The sequence below is a fragment of the Saimiri boliviensis genome, chromosome 3 (genome assembly GCF_048565385.1).
Source record: "Saimiri boliviensis isolate mSaiBol1 chromosome 3, mSaiBol1.pri, whole genome shotgun sequence".
Taxonomy (NCBI): domain Eukaryota; kingdom Metazoa; phylum Chordata; class Mammalia; order Primates; family Cebidae; genus Saimiri; species Saimiri boliviensis.
The window spans coordinates 128,364,110-128,378,888 of record NC_133451.1 but is presented as its reverse complement, the minus strand read 5'-3'; the positions used below and the strand labels follow the sequence as shown (position 1 = coordinate 128,378,888).

At 32.2% G+C, this 14,779-nt stretch overlaps 1 protein-coding gene across 5 annotated transcripts in view; it reads right to left on the bottom strand.

The window, feature by feature from the left end:
* Positions 1 to 14,779, bottom strand: part of FSTL5 (follistatin like 5) — a 790,158-nt gene that overhangs the window by 95,319 nt on the left and 680,060 nt on the right. For all 5 annotated transcript variants that reach the window (XM_074396781.1, XM_039479107.2, XM_039479105.2 and 2 more), the window contains one exon: positions 106 to 255. In XM_074396781.1, the coding sequence (XP_074252882.1) occupies positions 106 to 255 (150 nt within the window). The remainder of the gene's footprint in view (positions 1 to 105; positions 256 to 14,779) is intronic.

The following is a 14,779-nucleotide window of genomic DNA, read 5'->3' as shown; positions in this document are numbered from 1 at the left end:
TCAAGTAAGGAAACACATTATCAGTGACAATCAAGTTAAAGATTACTGCATTAATATAAATCTTTTTTAGAGATTTACTTTTTCAAAAGTAGTGATTATTCATACCTGAACAACTTTTTGGGACTGCACATCAACAATGAGGACTCTGTCCAAAGTTGGCTGTGTAACATAAATGAACTTGTCTTTGACATTAACAGCTGATGCCCACACACACCTCTGAACTTCATCTCCCTCAGCTTTGGGACAGACTTCATCCTGTAATTTTGAAAAGAGAAAATGAAATGTATATCTTCAATTATAACACATACATGACAATATCATGGCTAAAATTAATGTTTCATAATTAACTAGTTTCAGCATCAAATGTTTTATAAATATATATATATATTTATATATATACACACACATATATATATATATATATAAAGTTTAACAGAACATATTTCAGTTCATTAAATATGTATAGAAAGCAATGTAAATAAGATTCCTTTAAAATAAATTTTATGTTCTTAATTACTTATTTTTCTAGTAAAATGTAGTTCTCCAGTTTTTATAGTTCTCCCAGTTTTCCTTTTGGTTATAACTCAGCAATTTCAAAAAGTTCAATGTTTTTCCCCAAATTTTTCCAGTCTCAAGTTTCTTTAACAGAATAAAGGTCACATTAAAGTATATTTAGAGCTTTTCAGAACATTGGTGGCTGTCCCCATGGAAATTCATAGTTTTGTCAAGTGTCATATAATCCTCTGGATATGACTGCAGGGGTCTTTTAATTTGTAGTAAATCAGAAGCTTGGATAAATTATAATAAGGTAGTTATTCACAATGGTTATTTTATTTTTCAGTCAAGGTCAAATTTTATAACATATTTCAATATTCCCAAAGCTTTTATTCTGCTTCCTTGTCCTAGAACTGCCTTCTGGTTGAAGATTCCACACTTTGTGTTAGATGACAATAAATGAGGCCAAAATAACTCCTCTATTTCATCTTTTCCTTCACATTGCCAAAAAATGATTATGGAAGAGATACACCAGACCTTATGATTTATGCTGGGAGTCACAGCATAAGTAAAAATGTAGTAAGTGTTTTCAGTTTTTTTTTATTAACTGTTCTGTTATGGTTAGAAAAACCACTAATGAGAGCTACTGCTTAAAATATACATAAAATATATGTACAATAAGAAACAGTTGTTTATATAATAACGGTATAATGATAAACAATTATTCCAGTATTTCATTTGAATTTTTGTCTGATAATTAATATCTAATGTCTAATTTCATTTATTTGTATATCCAGTTATTATCCCTAAGCTAATTTAGAATAGCACTATTTTCTAATCTCTTTATAAAAACATTAGTTTTTCAGCAGATATCATTCATCATATGTATTTAATAATCATAATACAAAATCAACCACACTTTCATTATCAATATCACTAAGCATTTGTTTTTAAAGATTACTGATGGCAGATACACCACATTTGACATTGAGTAACCATATTTAACAACTAAAAATGTAACCCTTCTCAGGCTCCATAACCATTATAGGTTGGATTTCCTTCTTGCATAAAATTTGGAAATTAATGTGAATACCAACACACTTTCTAATGAGACATCCAGTGTGTTGCCTACTGTTTATTTCTCCAAATGTCAGCTCTAATTCAGGAAGGCTCTGGAGTGTCCATTAATTTTTAAGATCTGGTTCAATATTGCATGGTTTAGGAGCATAAAATAATAGTGTTCTCCTCTAAATGGCACAGATTGTCCTAAGCTTCTACGACATAAGTGAGAAAACTGAAAATTAAGCACACAATTTATGCTGATTCAGGTAGTCCTGGAGTTATGAAATTAACTCTAAGTACCATGGCCATTACAGGTGACCACTCGTGAGGTCAACCTGCATAAAGTCCAAGGCATTTTTTTTTTTTTAATCTTGCTGGCTTATGGATGCGCATCACCATATTTTCTTTTTTGGTGTATTTTCTTTTTTTGTAGAGATGGGGTTTCAATATGTTGGCCAGGCTGGTCTTGAACTCATGACATCGTGATCTGCTCGCCTCGGCCTTAAAAAGTGCTGGGATTATAAGTGTGAGCCACCGCGCCTGGTCAAGTTCAAGGCACTCTTAAGGTGGTAGCCCAAACCTGGAGACAGAAGTCTGTCTTCACTACATACTTAGAATGTAGTATTGCACTTTCATTCACCAATTCCTACTGACACATTGTTTTCTATGTCAAGCTTTTCTTCAGAAACATACTGAATGTCAAGGACAAGAATCCATTTTGCAAGAAACAAACACTAGATAAAATATGTACTTGAGAGACAATAAGAAGTGGGAAAAAAGTAGGAACTAAGGTTGGTGAAAGGTTCTGAGTACAGGGAAATTGTTTACAAATTCTTCGCCATTGTGTAAAACCTGCCAAAGTAATGAAAAGTGTGAGTAACCTGACACATAACTGTCAGCCAAACAACTGCTGAACCACGAACGATTTCCACCCCTTTGTTTGCTGCAGAACTATTCAACAGTAAAATAAACTGCTCTGCTGGGAATTATTTTCTATTTGTATGCTGTCCCCATAAAACATCCTTGACCAGACTTAAAATCATTTTTACAAAGCCATTAAAAGCTTCCTGACAGTCATCCTGGATTTTCTTTGCTTTGGTTTATGCTATGATTTCTGATTATATTATATTATTTCTCACTTTAGAGTAGAACTCTTTTATTTTCTTAGATCAATATTTATTTCTATGGAAGAAAATAGTAGAGGAATGTTTATAACATAAATTAGAGATACAATGTCTTCTTTTTAGAAGACAAAAAGAAATCCAGAGATGAAAAATAACATTAAGATAATACATACTAATGAGGAAAACTGCCAGGGATTATATCAAAGAATATTATTAAATCACTTTTTACAGAAATGTATACTAACATTTAGAATGAACAGAATTAATAAGATATTAGAGCTAATAGAGATGAGAGTCAGGAAAAGACTATTCTAATTTATAATTAGAATTTATTTCTTTTGGGTCTTTTCCATATTTAATCACATATTTCCTATATATGTATTATACTTTCCCAAATGTTCCGGAGTACGAGTTATATCACTACTGATGGTATAAATTTTAATTAGCAATTACGGTTATGTGACTAATATATGCCTTACTAAGCTAAAGTAAATCAAACATAGATACACTGGTCTTCTACTAAGACTTTGCCATTTTTATTTATTATACTAATTACCTGTTAAAAGTACTTTGCCCTAAAATCTTTAAATCCCAATCTTTCCTTCCTTCTTGTTCTCCTTCTTTCCTTTTTTCTTACTCTTCTTCTCAGGTTATCCCGCTTCATTCTTGGAAAAGAAAACTCTGTCTCATAAACACCTCTATTTTCCTTGCTTCCACCTCAACAAGTTGCTGTCAGAACTTCCTCCTCTCATGCTTCTATTTAATCTTAAAAGATGTGTTCACTACTCCTTGCTTTCAGAAGGACCTGCCCTAAATTTCTGTTGTAACTCAAAACATTCAAGTATTCAAACATTAACATTGCCCTATAAATTTAAGAAACACTCCATAAAACAGCTTCAATTGAATTAATCTTTCCATTCCAATCATCAATATAATTATCTTCAGACTTTTGAACAAGCTTTCTGGAACCTTACTTCCATTTCCTGACTTTTCAGTTTAAAGTGACCACACTTCAAACTGGCTTTCATGGCATTATATCTTTTAAAAGAGTTGTTTTCAAAGTCATCATTGGTCTCAGAATTTCCCAATTATTTCTCTTCACTTCCCATTGGAAAGCATTTATTGAGAGCTTGCTATGTGAAGAATATTATGCAAAGTTATGTTTGAAAATAAAAACAGCCGGGCACGGCGGCTCAAGCCTGTAATCCCAGCACTTTGGGAGGCCGAGGCGGGTGGATCACAAGGTCGAGAGATTGAGACCAACCTGGTCAACATGGTGAAACCCCGTCTCTACTAAAAATACAAAAAATTAGCTGGGCATGGTGGCGCGTGCCTATAATCCCAGCTACTCAGGAGGCTGAGGCAGGAGAATTGCCTGAACCCAGGAGGCGGAGGTTGCGGTGAGCCGAGATTGCGCCATTGCACTCCAGCCTGGGTAACAAGAGCGAAACTCCATCTCAAAAATAAATAAATAAATAAATAAAAACATAAATATGAGAGAATGCTTACTCTCAAATTGCTCATAATTTCTGCTGCATTTAGTTGTTTCAGACACTTGAGTTGTCATAAAATGTTCTTTCATACTTGCAAGGCAGAGATACGCAAATAATGGTTGCCCAGATCAAATTTGGCCCACTGCCTAATTTGGTATGATCCAGAAACTAGGAATGTTTTATCATTTAATGGTTGAAAAAATAGAAAAAGAAGTACAATTTCATGACAAGTAAACATTATATGAGATTTATATTTACAGAAATAAAAATGTATTGTAACCCAACTATACCTATTCATTTAAATATTATGGCATATTTCATGTTATAATGACAGACATAGGTACTGAAAAGTCTAAGATATTTACTTACTATCTGGCCGTTTACCAAATAAAAATGTTGCTGATGCCACTTTAGCATACATTCTGACCTTAGTTATCATTTTCTGTCCTGTTATTTAAATTCTTTCCGTGTGTGGTGGCTTCTTTATCTTCAGTTCCCTGGTTGTGGCTTCAGAAAAGCCAAGGCTCAGACTTCAGTTCTTTGCTCTATTTCCTTTACATTAAATTCCTCTGAAAACTCATCCATTCTGATTGCCTAATTACTGTCATGGTCAGGTAGCACCCAGACACTAAGCTATGGCTTTGTCACTCACCAGGCTTTCCTCCTCTGTCTCCTTCTAGAAAAATCATTGAACAGGCAGTTTCAAAGACAGAGATAATATAAAACAAAAAAGTGTAATATCTTAAAGTTGATCCAAAACTTAAATAAAGAAATAAACCAAAGGATAAAATACTTGCATATCTGAACATAAAGAAAGAGTGATTTGTATTACAAACGTTCTAAAAACAGAGTAGTTCTATAAAATAGGAGACTATTGGATAGTAAAGTAACAAGGTAAAATTCACAACAAAAATATTCTGAACTTATATATTGAAGATAATTATAGTTTATATGTTAAATGTCTTGTCTTTTAGAAAAAAGGAGTGAAAGTATGGACTTTGGAAGATAGGGAATTAAATCACTGAAAGACTCACTAATTGAAACACTAATGAGGCTGGGTGTGATGGCTCAGGCCTGTAATCCCAGCATTTTGGGAGGCTGAGGCAGGCAGATCACTTGAGGTCAGGAGTTCAATACCAGCCTGGCCAACATGGTGAAACTCTCTCTGCTAAAAATAGAAATACAAAAATTAGCCAGATGTGGTGGAACATGCCTGTAATCCCAGGTACTCTGGAGCCAAGGCAGGAGCATTGCTTGAACCTGGGAGGCATAGGTTGCAGTGAGCTGAGATGGTGCCACTGCACTCCAGCCTGGGCGACAGAGCGAGACTCCGTCTCAAACAACGACATCAACAACAACAAATCAATAAAACATGCTAATGAGACAGGGTTTTCTCGGATATAAAGATAATATCTGCTTCTCTGTATAATTTGGATTACCAATGCATTCTGTAATTTATGTGAATAAAAACAAACTGTCACTGATATTATGAAGAATGCAGAAATACAAATGCGCTAAATATGGTGACCTAAGATGTATACATTTAACTTGGGTTCTGAATTAGGGATCCTTGTAGATCTACCCGTGTTTGTTATGTGAACACTGCTAGACAAGTACTGAAAAAAAAACACAGATGTCAAGACAAAGGAGGAGAGAGAGAGAGTTTGGTGTCTTAATGTATCAATAAACAAAGGCATTTAAGTCTGAAAACTTGTGGAAACCCTGCAGGCCTGGTTCTCTCACTGATCTAGTTAGTAGTTACAAAAAATGAACATATTTTAGTAGTTTTGCATTGTTTTACTTTTATGTTTCTCTACCAATCAAGTTCCTAAGACAGGCAGAGAGTCCTTACCCACTTGCTGTTGTTGAAAATTGAATTAGGATATTCTCTGGGCTGCCAATGTGTGTAAATTAACCACTGTCTTGGCTCCTTCCTGCTACAAATAATGCATAACATTGCATCATAGGGAAGAGAAAGAGCTGCCAACACAATCTTTTCTGTTTTCTACAGTTTCTTTTAATTATTCTTCCCCGTCTTTTGTAAAAAAGATAATAAATTTTGGTATGAATTTTAATTAATTACAAATGTATATTTGTTACATCCATCGTTCATCAACAAATGTCCTGTCTATTAGCTAGAACATTCTACTTAATATTTTATGAAAAACAATGATTTTCCACAGCTATTGAAAAGTACCCCACATACTTTATTTAGTCAAATTATTTTCAATCTGTATTTGGCAGCCAAATTTCCAACACCTACATAATTCATTCCTAACTTCTAGGGGTTTCACTGATTTTCTTCTTGTCTGAAATTTCACAGAATTTATATTTGGTGACACGTAATTTGGCAATGAACCATATATTATATTTCCATTTAAAATGTTAGCCTTTGCTATTCCTGCATTTCTACATTTCCTAAAAATAATGCTGAAGGTACAATATTTGCTTGGTAAATATGTGTTTAACTGTCACTTATAATAGCCAAAAAATTAGTCAAGAAGTGGTGCATATTACTCAGTCATGATGTTAACCACTATGCAATGTCATGCAGAATCATTGAGAACTGAGTTCTAGAGCATTACTAATCAAAATGCGGTCTGTAAACTGCTACCAGTTGGCATAGCCTTTGCTACCTAGCTGGGGATTGTATAGAAATTGAAAGTAACCATTTAGAACCTTTTACAGCAATTTGACATTGCCATAATATCCCTGTATGTGACCAGTAGACCTATCTACTTTAACAGTATTTAAAGCAGTTTGGGTATTATCAAATTTGCCTGGAGGATTTCATGAGATGAAAACTACCCACTGGTTTTACAAGAGAAAAACAGACCAAGCAAAAATCAGTGATTTTTTTTTTTTCCTCTCACAGAGCTTAGGAAGCATTTATTTTATGCTTTTTATTCCAACTCCCTCTCTTTCTTTCTTTCAGTGTTTCTTTTAAGTATATATTTTTAACTGAAGCTGTCACAATCTGAGTCTATTGCTGTAAATTTTAAAAGTGAATAATGTAATACTTGGAGAATTAATATTCAGTTTATCAAATGCAAGGAATATAAATAATTATTCTGAATGATGATTTTTTTTTTAGTTTGTCATAAATCAAGGCAAATACAACAAGATTTCTTTTGTACTGAATTAGAATATTGAGGTTTGGATTCCTAGGATATATTTATAGTCATGTAGAAATATGTATCTTTATACAAATATGATCAAGGCTGAGCTATGTGTGAATATGCTAGATAAAGTGTTCCTTTCAATATTGTTTGCAATATTGTGAAAAATCAATCTTACAAAAATACATTAAACAATTTAGTAGCATTGAATAGCCTCCTAATTTGACCATTTTTTAAAGCACTGAGGATAAAATATTTTCATCAATATTTAACTGAGATTACTGCTTATAACCAAAGCAATACATCTGTTTTTTCTAAAATGAGATATATTCAATTTATCCCATTCGATTTGCAATTTTATTTATAAATATCATAAGTAGTCTTTCTCATATTAGTCAGAACATAGGTAGTCATGGTAACTTGAGGACTATATTTGCCTAGTTTGTGCTACATTGACATACTGTCTCGTAGCATGATTTTGCTTTAGGACATCAAAGGTTCAAAGGCTACATTACAGAAATTTCTATGTTTTCTTTTCATATGTGATATTTTTCAGCAATACAATCAAAGTAAAAAGTTTATGACACTATGCTATCATCAACTGAGCATTGTTTTCTCTGTATAGATAGTGTATTACAGAGGTTAAAAATAGTTTAAATAGGCTTTGAGGCCAAAGAGATCTCAAAGTAATGTCCAAGGGTGCACTTACATCATCTGTGCAAGTTCCCCTGTTGAGCCTTGTTATCTCATTGGTAAATTGGGTATAATAATAATAATACCTATCACATGGAGTTATTGTGAGAAGTAAATAAAATGATATTTGAAAAGGTCAAGTGATCAATAAGTTACCTTTTATTTTCATATAGAAAATTATCAATTTACCACGTTTGACAAAAACTGTAACAGTCTACATATTTTTAACGTAAACTTTTTTTAAATATTACCAAATGTTTTGGAGGGAAGTTTGCTGTGCATGTTCAAGAGATTTAGAGAGCTACTTTAAATGTGGCATGAGTATTGCATATAAGACAAGAAGAATTTTAGTCTTTCTATCTGGCGTTTGGCAGTTCTGTGACTGAGCAAATCACTTGATCTTTCTCATTTATCCAAAAACTGAGAGAATTAAATCAGAATTTTGTCAATGTTTTCATTAAACTGAAAGACCAGTTTATTTGAATTATTTCAACTCTGCTTAAATGTAGAATGTTATAATTATTTATAAAATGTTGAATTAGGTAAGAATAGCTGGTTGAAAAAATACAACTGTTTGATGTCAGATTTCAGATGCTTACAGAACATGAAAAACAAACTCTAGATGCTTTGTGAATGCAGGAGTAGATGGTTGCTTTTCCGGTTTTTATAATTATTGTAAAGGAGCTGCAATCCTAGCCAGTGGGAAGGTCCAGGGGCCAGTAGACACTGAGAACAGGAAAGGCAGGCATTTATCGTCTGTTTGGAAAGGCATACATTTGAATAGTAGGAAAACCACATTAAATATCAAGACAAAAGTTCTAGAGTTAGTTCAAAATAACAATAAATAGAGTTTGACAAAAAGGTATTGGAATTGAAAGCTAACATTAAAGCCTTAGAGAAATAGGACAATTACTAGATAGGTATCTGTAAATGTAAATTGTATGAACCCTGAGGGTTTATGGATCATACAAATTTATACCTAATATAAATAGTTGAAATTAAAGAATTCGATGTGTTTAATTTTTCTCAAATATAATGATTATTTAAATTGTATAGCAGTCTTGATATTCTTTGTTTAAGTTGTGTTACACAGCACAATTGGTAGGTTGGTTAATGAGGGGAAAAAATAAAACTAAAAAAATAATTACCTTATAATACATGAAGTTAACTGACCACCAGCTGTTGATTAATAAATTTTTATCATTAAAAATCAATAAAATATTTATTTTAAATGCCAAAAGTACATATCTTCCTGTACAAGTTTTCTAACAATAGGTATCCATTCTTTTTATTAAACTTTGAAAAGAGGGTGTTTGGAATATTTTGTTAATGTAGCTTTCAAAACATGGCCATAGAAATTAAAACAGATTTTTTTTGGTACTTCAGTCCTATCTTGTAGAATTTATTTTCTCTGCCTGATGCTTCATTTCATAAGTATTAGTTATTTCAAAATATACATTATATTTGTTTTATTCATATAAGAAAACAGAGACGTGAAATTTGTTGAAATAAAAATTCTAGTTTACAAAAGACATTTTATATGAATTCTAGTTGAAATGACTAGGCTGGAAAAAATGAGTTATAATGGGCAATAACTTGGCAACTTAAGTACTTAAAATATGAGTGTTAATTCTGAAGTTTAAGTTATTTTCATTGTAATTCTTATTATTTCATTGTAATTTCATTCATTGTAGAATTATTATATAATTCTTTCTTGATTTCCATGTAGACAACATAGTATATAAAACAATTTTGTAGTACATGGATAAATGTAAATGTATTTCTAAATACTGAGGAGTTATTCTTTAATATTTACCAATACAAACATTTAGTAAAGTAAAATTGAAACACAATTTCCTGTAGTGTGCTTTCCTTTCTTCACTGCCTCCCAAATGCATTTGTGACTTTTTTAAAACATAGAAAAAAATTCAAAGAAATTGATGTCTTCAATTGAAACTGAAATTGAAATTGAACTGTTAAATTGAAATTGTGAGAATTATTGTTGAAATATCAAAGGTAAACAATAAGAAATGAAGCCAGTGTTCAGAAACTTATAGTTAAATGAAAATTTTTATAAAAGTTGAGAAAAATAAAGCTAAAGATTGAAATAATTATTAAAATTATCAATTTAATCCATGAGTATGCTAAAATAATTATGTAATTTTCAATATATTTAGAAAGAAAAAATATTAGAATTATATAAGCAAAATTATTTTCTTTTATAGAGGAACACTATTAGATACTATTTAATATTGATAATTTAAGAAATATCATCGCTGAGTACCTTTTTTAGTGATTAAACGTAGCAATTGATTGTATGAGCTAGCACTAGACATAGGGAGACACGAAGGAAAAATCTATTGTATTTTATAATAAGATATTTTGTTTTATTTTACACTTGTCATGCAAATATATTACCTTGAAAAATTAGGTATTTTTGTATTAAAATAAATCTTAGATGGAAAGACACATCTAATATGATACATTTGTGTGATTTTGTAAATCTCAGCTAAAAGGTTTTGATGCAGAAAGATACTTGTATCAATAATTTTTGTCAAAATCTTCAATTTAAGAAGTTTCTACTGAAAAATCTAAATAACCTTAAATACATTTATTTGTAAAGTGTGTGGAATGCACTTTTGTATGTGTATAAGTGAGTTCTTATTAGTTGTATAAAAATGTCATCGATGGATTGTCTGAGACACACACCATTGTAATCACATCCCTTCAAATACCTTGGCTAGTTCTTATCCATAATCTCTTGAAAGGACCTCATAGCTGCTTGGCCCACTTAATAAATCTATGCAACTCCATTGCATTTATAATCTTTCCTACTGTTGTTCCCCCCAATTTTAGGCATACATATTAAAGCTTAACAGAAATACAAAGTGAAAATTATAAAACAGTGTGATTATTAAGGAACCTTTATAAGACCTCTTTATATCTATAATGGCAAGCATCAATTTCTTGAATTTATTCCTTTTTAAGTCTAGAGAATAATTTTCTAAGGAATAGTTAGAAGTAGTTTACATTCCTCTCTTCAGGAAGCTCTTTGTAGGATATCATTGCAACCACAAAGGGACAAAAGCTCACATTTTTATCATTCTGTAACACTCTGGAAGTTAAGCCATGTTTGAATACAGACACCCTGAGAAAAAGAAATGAGGGGAAACATTCTGATTGACTTTCTGAAAGAAGGTGGTGTTGTATTCAAAAGGATACTCACTGGCTTCACAGGGAAATTAATTGTCTGCATCATGTAAAGGGGCTTGTAGAAGGAATATTTTTAAGGACCAAGTTTGCAGACGTATAATTGGACTAGAAACAGAACAAGGTGTTTGATGGACTCCCTGAAGGCTGCTTTGCTTGAAATAAAGGGCAACAACGGCAGAGAAAGAAATGTGGACCACTGACGTTCCCAATTTCTAATCTCAGTTTCAGTTTCTTGAAACGCAAGTATTCTGGACATTACAAACAACCTGATCCTATGAAGAATTCTTTTCTAACAAACTAGTAACAGTATTTTATAAAGGTAAAATAATTTTGGTATGTGGAAACTCCAAACCTGGATTACAAACATTTTAGAGGAGACTTACAACAAACTCCCTGTTTAAAGTATACTGTAGTGAGTTCGGTTCTACAGTTCCGTATCTTTTAAGTTAGCATTAAAAACAGGAATAGCCTGGATGCGGTGGCTTATGGCTATAATACCAGAGTTTTCAGAGGTTAAGTCAGGAGATTCTCTTGAGTCCAAGAATTAGAAACTAGCCTGGGCAAACTTTTGATGCCCCATCTCTACAAAAAATTTTTAAAAAATTAATCAGGTGCAGTGGCTTGCACTTGTAATTTCAGCTACCCATGAGGCTGAGACAGGAGGATCACAACAACAAAAAGTAGGTAGTAGATCTTTCAGGTTCCACAATATAACGCATATGCATAATAAGACATGTGGTTCTCTTTAAAGTTATTTTAGTATTCATTAAATACTAAGTTAACACCTTGGTATATATGAAGAGCAGCAGCTTGATCTATAACAAACAAAGAAGGTGACTGAATGAAAAAGTATCAAAGAATAGAAGAATGATAGAAAAGGATGGAACAGTAGTCGAAAACCGGAAGAGTAACAAAGTTTGTAATCTTGGGAAAGCTTGTTTTTGAGCCTGTAAGTTTAGCATTTTTCCAAACTCCTTTTCAGTTTGAGTTCTGAATCCCTAAGTCTGAAATAGAATTTTATTTGCTTGAAGTTCATACCCTAGGTGTCAAGATGAAATCATGTGTACAACTAGGATAAATATACACATAGTCATATCTAGTAAAGCTAAATAAAAGATGGAAAAAATATGAAAAAATAACTAAAAGTTTGTTGTATATATCCTCACCAACTCACTATCAAAAGCTGAAATCTAATGTAATCTGACATTACACTAAAATTGAGTTTTTATTTACAGCAAGCAAATACCATTTTCTGAGAGATTTGATTCTATATTCTAAATATATCAGGTCTTATCTAAACTTTATTGATCTATGAGTTATATTGGGGAAGTACACAGCTACTCTCCCTTAATGTCAACCATGAATTTGAAAAATATCGTATTTACATTTAATCCCTTTTCATGGGAAAAATGATTCCAAAAGACACATTTCCACCACTGGTATTCAAGAAATCTATCTTCTAAAATCAACTATATTAGCTTTTTTTTCCGTACTAAAAACTCATACATAGTGCATTTGCACAGGAACTTTTCATTATGTGTTCCTGAATTAATAGACCCATGAGGTTATAGTCACCCTGAAACAATTCAAAGATAAATTACTTTATGAAGCTTTTTTCACAAACACATTGAAAGAAGAACACTGTTTAGTGGCAATTGTAAATTAAGGAGAAATATTAAGATGAAAAGAGAATTAGATGTATACATCTTTAAACTTGGAGAATGCATAAAACAATGAATAACTAAGGCTCAAATAAATAGAATTTTTGTTAAATTCATTTAGCAAATGTTTCTTGGCCTGTCATATGTAGGACTTATACTGAGCATGCTGAGAATACAAACACTAATCAAACTTAATCCTTGACTACAAGAGATAGGAAGATGTGACGATTGATTTATATGTCAGCATGGCTAGACTATGGTGCCCAGTTGTTTGGCCAAACACTAGTTTAGATGTTGCTGTGAAGATGCTTGTGGAGGTGATTAGCATTTATAATTAGTTGACTTTCAGTAAATAGATTACCCTCCATACTGTTCATGGGCCTCATTTAATCAGTTTAAAAACTTAAGAGAAAAGACTAAGGTTTTCTCAAAAAGAATAAATTCTACCTTAAGACTTCAATATAGAAATCCTGCTTGAGTTTCCAGCCTGCTCTTCGATTTTAGATTCAAGACTACAACATCAACTCCGTGTAGGTTTCCAGACTGATGGCCTGACCAGTAGGTTTTGGACTTAAGACTACAACATCAACTCTTATCTGAATTTCCTGCTGGCTGGCTAAGCCTACAAATTTTGGACTTGACATATACCACCTGTAATTATGTGAGCCAGTTCCTTAAAATAAAACTCTCTATTTAGGAGAGACACCGAGAAAAAATAGAGATAGAGACAGTGATAGAGATCAAACCAGTGAGAGAGAAATGTAGAGGTAGACGTAGTGGTAGCAGTAGAGGTAGAGACAGATAGAGATAGAAATGGAGAGCCTAAATGGATTCTATTTCTCTAGAGAAATATTTTCTTATTGCACAATATTCAACAAATTTCTCCTGAAATTACTGTATAATTTTATATATATATATATATATATATATATATATATATATATATATACATACGTATTATTGTGTTTTAGGTTTTGGAGTACATGTGAACATGTGAAGAAGATGCAGGATTGTTGCATAGGTACATACACGGCAATGTGGTTTGCTACCTTCCTCCCCATCACCTATATCTGGCATTTCTCCTAATGTCATCCCTCCCCAACTCCCCACCCCCTGCTGTCCCTCTCCTAATTCTTCCCCACAGACCTCAATGTGTGATGCTCCCCTCCCTGTGTCCATGTGTTCTCATTGTTCAACACCCGCCTATGAGTGAGAACATGCAGTGCTTGATTTTCTGTTCTTGTGATCAGTTTGCTGAGAATGATGGTTTCCAGGTTCATCCGTGTCCCTACAAAATTCTTAAGAGAATGAGGCACCGAATAGCTTCCACACTCTGAAATTGCCATCTATCTTGTTTTTAAATGCAGAAAATATTAACTTTATGTAAAAATGATATAGTTGAACACTTATTCTCAAAGCAGAAGATGATCAATGTGCTTTTCAAAATACTATTGCTGTATACTTATATATACATGACCGTATTTGTGTATATATATTCCAATTATTTAAGCTTATTTTACATTAAAGAATGAAAAATGACAAGAGTAATATAAAATGAGTTTAATCTACTCTAGTCTTTTTCATACATGTGACATATAAGTATTACATAAGAAGTATCTTTCTTTTATGTCATGAGTGATTATCCATATATTCTGTATTTAAAAATAATAAGCAGAATTTAGTTATAGCAATTTCCTTTATTTATATTATTCTTGGTGCTTTACAAAATGTTGGTCAGCTTAAATTTTGAGCTGTATTTTAATTTCAGCATCCAATGCAGTAAAAGTGTCATAAATGTTTTTAAAGCCAAAACACTATTTGATAGTTTCCTCCCTTCTTAAAAATGCAAACATGCTTTTCTTTTTACTCTTTTCATTACTCTTCCATGAAAGTACAGAAGGCTTTATAAACTTTTTAAT